The following is a 13,503-nucleotide window of genomic DNA, read 5'->3' as shown; positions in this document are numbered from 1 at the left end:
CACTACATACAACTAAACTTTGCCTTGTTAAACACATGGGCGAAATCCACTCTGCCTTCAATTTCGCAGAGTTAATGATCACTACAATGTATATCATCGATAATATGATCACCATGAAAACAGACCACAACAATGTGTTTGCCAAATGATCAAAGTCAAATTTTAATAAGTAAATATTATTAGAGCAAACAATGTTTAAATAGTTAGGGGGGAGGGGGGTTCTTGTGCACGATAATTAGGAAACACTTTACTGAAAAGGAATTCACAGTGATAATTTTTAACAAAACATTATAATTGTCTCAACAACTTGAACCAAAAAAACCTAAATAAAAAGATGATTATGTGATTACTATATATACCGGGATCTTTGTCAACTTGTTTAAAGCAGCATGTAATCACATTGTCAGCACAAAGTAAAAAATCAGTTACTATTGGCACATCCTGAATATATCCAAATTTACTAGTTGCACTAAATGTTTACAAACACGCACATTCAACCACATGCGCAGAATCACGACAAAACTATAGTTACAAATGTAAGTATTCAATGCATACAACTAGTGTTTGTTGATAAACAATTCTTTCATTGCTGGTGTGTGCACAGCTGCAAAATGGCCACATCCAAGTGATCTACTTAAACACAAAATTTTTAACATTTTCTAAAATATACAGTATAAACACTGATGGCAGATTCTTCACTCCTGAAAATTAAGAATCTGGATTGAGTTGACATATTTTTAACAAAATAAGATTAAACGGAAAAAATCTGCTTGTCTAACTGATTGTTAGAAAGCATATTGTGTGTTATGAGCGGGATTTGCCACCCATCAAATTCGAGCCTTGATATAAACATATAAACTATTGTATAGAGCTACTAAATTGGTTATTTGGCACCAACAAAGTAGGTGCCATCTGGCTCCTAGATAGAAATGTTAATGTAGACGTCTGTACAAAACTGAGAAATGTCTTTTTGTCCATGTAGAATTTGGTGAAAGCCAATAAAGGTAAAACCTACTAGTAGCATATACTACAGTTAGTTTTAATTTGAACAGATTCCGTGAAATAATAATTAGTATATCAACCTGTAAATATCATGAATCTCAATAATTATATGTTAATCTCTTCTTAAGATAAAAACATATTTGCAGGGGTATTTGGTGATCAGTATTACAAATATTTTTCATACATCATTGTAAATATCATGAAACAAACCACCATTATACTCCTCCTATAACATGCAACAATTATATTCTAAAACAAACTACAACTTCATATTCAACATATGGTACCTTGGCAAGCTGATGTGACCCAAAATCCCTCCATGCAAATGTAACAGCCATCAAAAGTGACACATTCAGAGTTATGAGGTAAATGAGATTTGTCCGTATCTACAGATGGCGTTTCTTCACCACCTGCAGGAAGTTTGCAGCTCGTTGATCCCTGAAGAGTTGTGCAGCCCTTCTTGTGATGCTGACTTTTGTCATCTTTCTGCAACATGTATTAGTTCAAACATTGTTAATATCTATACAAACATGTTAGAGAGAATCTTCTCTTACCATTCTGTAACATGTATTAGTTCAAACATTGTTTACAAACATGTTAGGGAAAATCTTCTGTTGCCGTTCTGCAACATGTATCTGTTCAAACATTGTTATAATCTATACAAACATGTCAGAGAGAATCTTCTGTTACCATTTTGCAACATGTATTAGTTCAAACATCGTTAATATCTATATAAACATGTTAGGGAGAATCTTCTGTTGCCGTTCTGCAACATGTATCAGTTCAAACATTGTTAATATTGATATAAATATGTTAAAAAGAATCTTCTATTATCATTTTGTATTATGTATCAGTTTGTACATTATGCATACAAACATATGATAGAAGAATCTTCTGTTATATATCTGTATTGTGTATAACTATACAAATATGTCAGGGATAATATTCTGTCATCATTCTATACTGTGTATCAGTTTATACAATATACATATGTCAGAATGTATATCTTCTCTCATCATTCTGTAATAACAATGAGCATTGTTAATATCTATACAGTAATGTGTATCAGTTTATATTGTAATAATATTGTTAAATGGAGGGACAATTAAGACATTTGGCCTGGTATGCATATTCAACGATATATAATGCACATTACTGATTAATATCAACAAGTATAATCATATAGTTAATTAATAAAACAGTTAAATGTGACGGCTAGTATATATAACTGGTGCAGTCATTTTGTACCTTCCTAGTGAATACGCCCTCTGGCGAGCCGGTGGTCACATAATACTTAACGTGTCACGTCAAGAATTAGTCTTAGAACTGAAGAAAACAAAACATACCAAATTTTTGCGGATGCATCACAATGTTCTGTAATAATATCCATCCCAGTAAGCCAGCAATAAGTATATATTAATTTTTCAATACAAAATAAACCATCATTGTCAAAGTGTCTAAATAACTGTATTATGTTTTGTCCCTACATTAACCAATGTACTGAACTGATAATCAGTGTATTCTTAGTTAATTGGTCTTTTCTCTCCATGGCCTGTACCTGTGGTTCCTGATTGGCAGGTATATATTTAGACGGTCCCCAGACACTGTGTCTAGACACACTAAAAAGACGTGCCTCTTTTATTAATATCACAAGGTATTGTGTGATAACACGCGGACACCCCTCAAATCGTAATGGACATTATCAGCCATCCTGCTTTATTACTGTAAGTAATTCTGTAAAACCCTTGATTAAGTAGACTTTCCCATCTAAAATCACAAAACTGACCAATTACGTAGTCCCAAAGAAAAGAAAAATATCACTTGGGTATCGTGAGTGGTCAGTTTTGCTCGAACGTACACTACCAATAGGCCTAATAATATGCATTTTTTTCTTTGGATATATTTTAAGAGAGAAAAATACTACAATCCCATTTCGTTCTATTAATGCAAATTGAAATATATTTAGTTACATAGTTTATTATATTATAAAGTCATTTATGTTGTTTTACAAGTCAGGTTGATACAAGCAAAGCACCTTGTCGTAAATGACTGCCTTTGTTTACACTGTGCATACTGGAGTTAGTTGGAGCTGATGTCACTTCGCCCCAAGCTAGAATTCCTGATGCACAGGAAACAAAAGAAAATGGCTGCCCCCAGTTAGCAGCAATAATCAAAAAAAAATTATTAACTCTAAAATTACGTGTTTTTCATTTCTCAAAGTGTCAGTATGTGTTGGTCATCCAGGTATGCATTTTTCCAACACATCAGGCTCATATTTGAGTTGACCCTCCCTTTAATATCTATACTGTAATGTGTATTATGTATACAATGTGTGCATTGTTAATATCTGTACAGTAATGTGTATCATTTATATTGTAATAATGTGTGTATTGTTAATATCTATACAGTAATGTGTATCATGTATACAATGTGTGCATTGTTAATATCTATACAGTAATGTGTATCATGTATACAATGTGTGCATTGTTAATATCTATACAGTAATGTGCATCGGTTTATACAATGTGCATTGTGAGCTAAATCATTTCATTTTTTACGATTTTTAGGACAGCTGTTGTTAGAATTTGTTTTCAATTATTATATTCAATCTCCAAAAGGTATGCTACATTTTTGTGCCTCTACTGTAGTGAATAGTATTCAAAATCCATTCAATAACAATTTTAAAATAATTTTGAGTGTATAAATTGTGTTAATTAAGAATCAATTCATTAAAAAAATTATATTTTACACACTATTCACTGGTATGAACATAATGCCTATCCGTATTGACATCAAGTGTTAGTGATCGATGTTGGTAAAACACGGATTGGACCAGAATGCTTGACAAACAAATTTTTTCCTAAATTATTAAAAGAAGTGTTCGTCAATTGTGCATAGTTAAGACACATATTTTTTCATGTAGTGGCCTTAAAAATGGCAAATGAACAAACCGCACATCCACGGTTTGATACTTTTTGAAAATGCATGCGCCTGAACGCAGTTAAAAACATTGTACTTTTTCCTCTTTACTGGAGGTACTTGGTCACCTGATTGCAATCTATTTTGTTCCACATATCGTAGCTGAAAAATGTAGAATAGTATTTTTTTAAATATCGTATTCATTGTATACAGTAATGTGTGCCAGTTTAAACAATGTGCATTGTTAATATCTATATAGTAATGATCAGTTTAAACAATGTGCATTGTTAATATATATATACAGTAATGTGTATCAGTTTATACAATGTGTGCATTGTTAATATCTATACAGTAATATATACCAGTTTATACAATGTGTGCATTGTTAATAGCTACACAGTAACAGGCATCGAAATAAGTCAAGAATGGTCGTTCAGGTTACCGGGAGGTTACCACATGTAAAAAAAAAGTTGAGAGCGGTGTTTCATTTTCAACAAAAATTTCAATAGTTTCGTTTCTGAACGTAAACCAGGCAATGCATTCCGGACTTCCGCATTTCATTTTCTCGTCAGGATTTGCATCGATGTTCGCGTGCACTTGTTCAATTTCAAGCAGTTATAGTCATTACACGTTTAAGCAGCGTCCACTAGATGAATTTACTTCCGCATTTTATTTTCTCATACGAAATTGCACTGATGTTCCTTGCGGCACTTGTGAAATTGCAAGCAATTTTGGCAATCCGTGTTTATGCAGCACCCACTAGATAAATTGATTTCCGGATTTTGTTTCTCATACCGATCTTTGCGTGCATCGATACAATTTCAGAACGTCTGTGTTATAAGTAGTAGTAACAGGAATTCAATTCTAACTTTCATTTTGTTGTGGTAACCTATACCAGGCTATATTCCAAGAATTATTCAGAATATAGGCACCAACGACTTGAAACAAGGAGACAAACAGTACATAAGTTATAGATGTTCATTATTGAATTTTGAGACAAATAGCACAAATCAATAAAAGTGGTGTAATGATATATGAGAAACCATCTATAAAATTAATTATATTTATTTAGTTATGAATAATTGCATGCTCTATGGCTCGGCAAGGGTACTGATACATTTAGCTCAGTCGGTTGAGTACTCACATTCATGACGTGCTTAAATTGTGTTGCAGGATCAAAGCACCTTGGCGCATAGATTCATTCAATTGACTGGGTTTTTTCTCATCCCAGCCAGTGCACCACGACTGGTATATCAAAGGCCTTGGCATGTGCTATCCTGTTTGTGGGATGATGCATATAAAAGATCTCTTGAAACTAATGGGAAAATTATGCAGCCAATTTTCACACAAAGGCTACCGGTATATGTCAAAATTACCCAATTTTTGACATCCAATAGCCAATTATTATTTAATCAATGTGCTCTAGTGGTGTCGTTAAATAAAACAAACTTTAACTTTCATTTGTGCATATTTTATTTTACTTATTTTAAATCATTCATTAATTTTTTATTAATTTTGCTATAAATTATAATTAATATAAAATTTGTAAATCTATCTAAACTTTTTTGAGCTAGGCAATCCATAATAGTCATGGTATACATGTATATAGTCCATTTTATGTACACACGCTGGGTGCAACTTACAACAGGCTGTATGATTTCCAAAAACGCGTCACCACTTGTGAACTTCTGCAGAGACACAGCCAAAGCCAAAACAAGAATCTTCAAATCGGCCATTATACCTACATCATAAAGTAAATAAGAGGTATAATAATGTAAAACAAATATATATATATATATATATATATATATATATATATATATATATATATATATATATATATGGGCTACGTCCCTAACTGCAAAATAAGGCACAGCTGGTCTGGCCATCAGACGTCCTTTAATTTTTAGGGCATATGACTAAGACATCAGGCTTTCTATTAGAAAATAATTTGAGGATACGTAATAAAAACAAAATAGATCATAAGTGCTCCACTAGGTGGTTCCTAATTTGAAATCTTTTGAAATTGGACACTACCTACCGTACTCACAAAATCTTGATTGAAGTACTTGCCATTTTAAATTTGCTACGTAGAGGGAAGCAACTCACTATGCACATTAATAAAAGTATTGACTTAACATGCCCCATGCACTATAGTCCATCCCACAGCCATAAAAGCTTCTTTTTTTCATACTATGGAATTTAATTACAACCGTGTCCGGTGTATCGGCACGTCCGGTGATTCGGCGCACTTGGTATTTTGCTTAAGTATGCTTAGGAGTTGTCATGTTCTCGGTGTTTTTAACGAATTAAAGTTCAATTCCTTTTTCAATGGTTAATTAAGTATCAACATATTTATTGTTAAGAGTGCAATTTAAAAAAAATATTTGAATTATCAATAATTATATCACAATTTCGAAATAAATCATTCACATGTTTTTGTGTATATAAACGCGAAGTAGGTAATCCTTATTGATATAATAAGAATGTTAAAACCAGTCTAAAAAGACCTTTTCCGCATTGTTAATATTATAGTAAACAGTATAAATGTAATTATTTTTGTTCGGTTATTTTTATTTAAACTAAAAAGGAAAACACAGACAAATGCAAATAAAACGAAAATTTTACCCCGTAATTCATTCTAGTTCACAATTGTCACATTGTTATAAAAAATATAAACGAAATAAGATCCACGTGTGTGCACAATCTACCCGAGAAAAATAAAATCCATGTAGGCATCTAAGCCATGCATGATAATGAACGTGTATGCATCTGCAGTACTGTGCCACTCAAGAAAACGATTCCGAAACTGATCATGAGATGGGTTATGTGTGATCGTTCATTTTCATAGTACTATTTTTAACAAGACAAAACAAAAAAGTACTAAAATAATTCTGGGACAATAGTGTAGCGTTTATGGGCTAAAAGTGAGGTCATAGGCGGTTTATAAATAGCGGGGTCAACGATAAACATCTACTGTGCCGAATCTCCGGACATGCAAATCGTTTTGGATACAAGGGGGTACCTATATTTATGCACCATTTTAAAATGTTTATTTATTACAGAAATAAAACAATTTGTAGTGTATTTCAGATTATGCACTGCTTCATTGGCGAGAGACACATTTTATTAAGTATTTCACAGTGTTCACATAGAAAATGGTCCTTGAATGCTTAGGTGCGCCGATACACCGGACAGCACTGTATTTCCAGAACATGTTTACTTTTCTTCTTACATCAAACCAAACTGAAATTATTTACCAAAACAAGATATAAAAATTTATATAGGAACATTAGCCCGAGTACTCTGACGGTAGAGGACTAGATGGACATTTGGACAGATATTCAGCTGTGGCTACAGTCAGGGACCAAGCTATGTAATTTTCTGGCAATCGCTACCCACCACACTGTAATCAAAGATACCCACTTTAATACCACAACAATCCTATGTTTGACGTCAAATACCTTTACATCGATCATTTTCGAGTTACTTGATTTAAAAAATCCACATATTAACCACTAATACACACACTACAGAAAGAAATCCAACAGCACCGACATTCAGCTAAACTTTGGGACACTGTCGCAAGAATTACAAAGCTTGTAATCTCCACTGGGTGATTCTGTCTTACACAAAGTTACAGGGGACATCTCATACCAAGTGACGTTACAACATGGATTAGTTTCGTTTTGTGTTTCTGCAATGGAATGGGAGTGTTGTAAAGAAAATTTCGAGCATAAAAGTGGATGATTTCGGAGAACAGGAGTAGAATGTGTGTGCGTGTGTGTGTGTGTGTGTGTTTAATTTTTTAAATTAATGTTATAGAAATAAACAACACATACTAATTGTGGAAGTAATTATAATGTGCTATTTGTGACTTAAACATACTCTCAAACACATGCACATTCACACATAATATTATATGATAAAGGTCTAGTGCTTAAAGGGACATTCCTGAGTTTGATGCATTATAAGATGTTTCCAAATAATAAAATATTTCTACAATCAAACTTACATATTAAATATATTTTCTGGTTTAGAATATCAGTGTCTGTATATTCAATGTGTTTCTGGTTGTTTTAATATTTGTAAGCAGCCCAAACTGGATTTTATCTTCAAATAATTTACACGTATGAAAAAATTATATTTTTGGATATAAAATGAAATTTAACCTAGTACAAATATTAAAACGATCAGAATCATATTTAATATCCAGCCACTAATATTTTATGCAGAAAAATATATTTGATATGTAATTACAATCGTTAAAAAGTCTTTATTAGTCGATAACATCTTTAAAAATGCAGCAAACTCAGGAATGTCCCATTAACACATTTACAATATTGCTATGCTGAATGTTTTGGTTCATAATACATCAGGGGATCAAAAATCGCATTGCTTGACGCCTGTGCCAAGTGAAATTTTCATGTCGGGCAGGTAATTATGTTAGCTGCATATGCCCGATGACAAGTGACTAATGTAACACCTTAAAACTTATTTTCATTTTGTTACAAATCTCAGGAAATCCTTTGGAAAGAGTTCGATCGTTTGAGCATTTATATATAGCTATAAGGAGAACTAAGGTAACCTTAACCCTAAATGCTGGAACGGTCGGAACTCTTGCCAATGCATTAACACAGCAAAACGGAAATTGTGTTGAAACGTTCACAAACTTAAGTTATTCTTCCCCTTTTACTGTCAACTAAGATTGGTAATTTCACCACTGATCGTTCGATTGAATTTGTACAATTAATCATATTGATGATCTTCAAACTTGGAAATATCGTCCAATACGCTTTACAGCTTATATTATTATAAAAATAAAGTATACATGCCTTGTGTGTGCAATCAAAATGTTTAATCATTGCAAACATGGTATATGAGGTATGATACAGTTTAAATTTTTTATATTAATATTAAATTAGATGTTAACGCAGTTCCGGAATATGCTCTTTGCAAATGAAAGGGATGTAAAGCAAGTGCTACCAGTGAGTTTATAATTTCAAGTTCACTTGAACAAAACATAAATATTATGAATTGTATTCTTATAAAAGTTGTAAGATATTTTAGTTTAATAAACCTTGTAGCAATTCTTTGCAAATGTAAATCTATGTTTGTGTAAAATTAATGTCTACGGTGAAGTTAAATTTCATTAGTCCTATATACTATATAATATAGTATATAATTTGGATGAAAAAGTAGACCAAACAAATAACAAAGTTTAAATCACTAAATGGACACCATTTAAAACATAAAGTTTAAATCAACAAGCAGAGAAGGCAGACAAAAGTACAATAAATAGTGGACACTACTGAACAGACATATGAATTTAGTACTTCTTGGGTAAGTGTTGTAACCTATTGCCAAAATTCTTTATTTGTGCAATTAAAACAATTACTTTCAAGATTGTTACATTATTGAGCATTGTATTAAATTAAGTACAGTAATTGAATTGGTTACCGTAAGAAGTATGGCCAAGTGGGAAAATATATGGTGCAAGTGAATATCCAATTGGCACTTGCCCTGTGGCAAGTAATTTTTTTGAAATTTTTTGAACCCCTGTACATAATTACATATTTTCACACACACACACGCACACATGCACGCACACACACATTATACTACTGTACGTTAGTGACTAATTCATAAAATAAAATAATCAATTTAAATTACTACGGTACTTAATTTATCTTTCATAAGAGGAGGCAATACGTAGCACATACTCTTGTCATAGGCCTATCCTGTCAATAACACCCCAAATATATCCTTCAAATTCAAAATGGAATCAATAATCTGTAATTGCATGCATGACAATGAACATGTATGCATCTGCAGTACTGTGCCACTCAAGAAAATAATTCCGAAACTGGGTCATGTATGATCGTTCATTTTCGTGGTCATATTTTTAACACTTGACAAAATAAAAAAGTACTAAAATAATCCTGGGACAATAGTGTAGCGTTTATGGGCTACAAAGTGAGGTCTTGGGGCGGTTTATAAATAGCAGGGTCAATGATCCACATCCACTGCGCCGAATCACCGGACATGCAAATTGTTTTGGATACAAGGTAGTGTTCGAAATAAGCACTTGTCCGTTTGACCTGACATGTGAAAATCTGCTCGGACAAGCAAAATGTACCTAAATGGTTGTCCAGTGGACAAGTAAAACTTTTCAATGCAGTTTAATTTTTAGCAATCAAAAATACAGTCCTTGTACTTAATAAAACAAAACATTTATTTGGACAAGTGAAAATATTGCTGGACAAGTAGATTTTTCTATGTATACTCCTTGCTCACGATATTTTTGCGGTTTAGCACGCGCAACGCCCCCTGGTGGCACTTTTATTCTCAGAAATATGATTACAGACAACATGTTGTTCTGCCCGTTAACAAATTTGAAGAAATGTCAAAATTTTGGATAAGTATTCACAGTTTTACTCTTTGGTCATAAAATAACAGAGAGAGTATTTTTTCTGACACCCCCATGCATATAAATAGCCCCAGTACTTAACATACATGCATACAATTCTGCTCTGACAGCTATCCGACTGTCGTCTGGTTGTTGACAATCAAAATGAGGCTATACACGGTCACAGTGTTACTATATTTAGAACGCACGACCTCTATAAAAGTATGGAAACATTTAAGGGCCATGCCTATATGTATTGGCAATTTAAACAAAACACATCACTTTTAATGTTCTATTCTTGGTTTCACTCGATAAATATTGATTATATAACTGTTGAATCTTACTAATATGCTGAACAATTTAAAAAATGCCCACACTGTCTTGCAGAAGAATAATATACCGTAATTATTATTACCGACTTTTCCATTGGAAAATGAAAATATTTTACTACAACTGAAAAACGAAACGTTTTAAGTTGACCTTTCTTCGTTCTTGTGTTGAAGTTTGTTTACTAGACATTACTACAAATATGTGTACAAAAAGAGTCATTTTTGACCCATGCGGTCCACTGTATTGTAACGTTTGCGATTTACCGCGATAGCGTGGTAACCTCCCTTGAACGGAAGCTAGTGCTATGGTGTACTTTCATCAACTGTTTTAATGTTAAAACTGCATTTATTTGTCAACACAATGCCATGGACGTGATGCAGATATAGCAAAAATTGTAACCAAAGTATATTTACCTTCATATATACTAGTGGAAAAAAGTTCCTGTGCATGGTAAAAAGTTGAATAAAATCATAATCGCAAGTTGTAAAATAATATTTTCAGGAGACATGTACCGAACCATGATGTTGAAAACTTTATCCTCGATATTGCAATCGTACATGTTGTTCATGTGCCGCACGTGCACAACTCGTAACCTGATTTGCTGATCACGTGGTACAGGTGCACATGTCTTTGTTCATTTTGCAACGGAAAACGGTAGAGGACAAAACCACTGGCTAGAAAAACAACTTTGATTAATTCTAAATGGCGTTGATGTCATGCCACACCTATCTGAATTTGAACGTCACCGCGAGGTCGGTATGCTCGAAACTGGAATGGCGCATAACGAGGTCGCAAGACATTTTGGCATGCATCGAAACATGATACAGAGTTTGTGGCGACGTTACCAACAGCAGGGAAACACCAGAGACAGACCACATTCAGGTCACCCGCGTGTGACTTCACAAGCACAGGACAACCATATTCGGGTAACACATCTTCTGAATCGATTTCAGGTGGCAACTTTGACAGGCAGAACCATCCCTGGGTTGAGAGTAATCAATGCCAGGACAGTTCGCAACCGTTTATTGGAGCACATCATCAGGCTGTTACGCCCAGCAATACGTCCTATTCTGCTATGACGTCACCGAAATGAGCGTCTAGCATGGAGTAGACAGTACTTACGATTCACCCGTCATGACTGGCCGGATGTACTATTCGCCGACAAGTCCAGATTCTATTTGGATGGTAGTGATGGTCGAAATCAAGTCTACAGACGTGTTAACGAACACTACACTGACACTTGCGTTGTGCAGCGTGCAGGTTTTGGTGGTGGGAGCATCATGGTGCGGGGAGGCATCACATCACACGGGAGGACGCGGCTGGTGATTGTGGCTGGAAATCTGACTGCCGTACGCTACAGGGATGAGATCATAAGACCGCATGTGCTCCTGTTCCTTCAAGGTCAATATGGCGCCGACATGTTGCAGCAAGACAACACTCGCCCTCACGTCACACGTGTAGTGACCGACTTTCTGGGACAGCAGAATGTCAACACACTGCCTTGGCCCGCTGTTTCATTTGACCTGTCGCCCACTGAGCACCTATGGGACGAAATGGAGAGACGCCTATGTCTCCTGCCAAACCAGCCGTTGACCTTGAACCAACTGGGTCGTGACCTTGTTCAGGTCTGGACCAACATCCCACAAGGGTTTCTGAACCATCTGGTGTCATCAATGAGACGTCGTTGTCAGGCCTGTGTGTACGCACACGGTGGACATACACAGTATAGACATTGTGAACTCACTTTCGACCCCACCCCTCTTCATGACCCAAGAGATTGGTAACGACAATGCCAGACATTTTTTTTCTCGATTTGGTATTGATCGTAAATAGCAAATAAATAATGTGTCAAATAATTGTGTTGATTTACTTACAAATAAAAAAATCACACCACTTTTAGTGATGCACATGAACTTTTTTCCACTAGTATATGTTAGTACATTTCTTTATTTCTTCCAAATAGTTAAGTACCGCGATATCATGGTACCCCAGTATACTTGTCCGGTGGACAAATAAAAAATTCTGCTTATTTCTATCGCTGCAAGGGGGTTCCTATATTTATGCACCATTTTAAAATGTTTATTTACTACAGACATAAAACAATTTGTAGTGTATTTCAGATAATGCACTGCTTCAATGGTGAGAGACACATTTTATCAAGTATTTTACAGTTCACATAGAAATTCAAAATGGTCTTTGAATGCGCGGATACACCGGACAGCACTGTAATTATAAATATGGGGGAGAACCGTTGATCTTGATTGACCAAATAGTATGCATTTTTTAATGTACGCACGTCATTACATAAACCACTCAAAATTAAGACTGTGTTACTGTGTAACTAACGTTCCTGGTTTTACATTTCTTCCTTATCCGTCGTCAAGTTGAATCCATTTTCCACGAACCTTTCGTATCAATGTTGTTTCTTCGTGTTCTGAATCACTTAGTTTTAACGATACTGTTTATTTCTTCACTAAAGAACATAATAGTGAATGTCGAACGTTAATGTAAAATAAACGTTAACGCAGACGACAAAAGTAAATGATAAGAGTGGTGTCCCTTTACAATTAGGACTTTTACGTTTTGAACGTAGTCATTAGTAACAACGAACCTGATTGGATCAAGTCAAAATTAAAGGTAGCTTGTCCCTTGGAAAAAATGTTTAAGGGTAGCGTTCAGGTACATGGCACATGCATTTGGAAAATATACATTCTTCGCGCATGCGCGGTTCATCATGTTCAATTATTAAAGCCACTAAATAAACTTTTTATTTCGAATATGCACAGTGGACGAACACTGATTTTTAATGGAAAAAAATCAGTTTGTTTAGAGCTGTGCAGCTA

At 34.4% G+C, this 13,503-nt stretch overlaps 1 protein-coding gene across 3 annotated transcripts in view; it reads right to left on the bottom strand.

The window, feature by feature from the left end:
- Window positions 1-13,200, bottom strand: part of LOC121384096 — a 69,644-nt gene extending 56,444 nt beyond the window's left edge. The window contains exons 1-3 of one of the 3 annotated variants that reach the window (XM_041514327.1): window positions 13,021-13,200; window positions 5,565-5,662; window positions 1,290-1,488 (exon numbers count right to left, since the gene is read on the bottom strand). In XM_041514327.1, coding sequence (XP_041370261.1) covers window positions 1,290-1,488; window positions 5,565-5,657 — 292 coding nt within the window. In that variant the 5' untranslated portion in view covers window positions 5,658-5,662; window positions 13,021-13,200. Of the gene's footprint in view, window positions 1-1,289; window positions 1,489-5,564; window positions 5,663-13,006 lie in introns of all 3 variants that reach the window. The other 2 variants (XM_041514326.1, XM_041514329.1) reach the window with 2 other exon arrangements.
- Between the last annotated feature and the right edge of the window lie 303 nt (window positions 13,201-13,503).

This window comes from Gigantopelta aegis, chromosome 10, assembly GCF_016097555.1.
Source record: "Gigantopelta aegis isolate Gae_Host chromosome 10, Gae_host_genome, whole genome shotgun sequence".
NCBI lineage: Eukaryota > Metazoa > Mollusca > Gastropoda > Neomphalida > Peltospiridae > Gigantopelta > Gigantopelta aegis.
The sequence above is the reverse complement of the archived record's forward strand: the minus strand, read 5'-3'. Positions and strand labels throughout refer to the sequence as shown.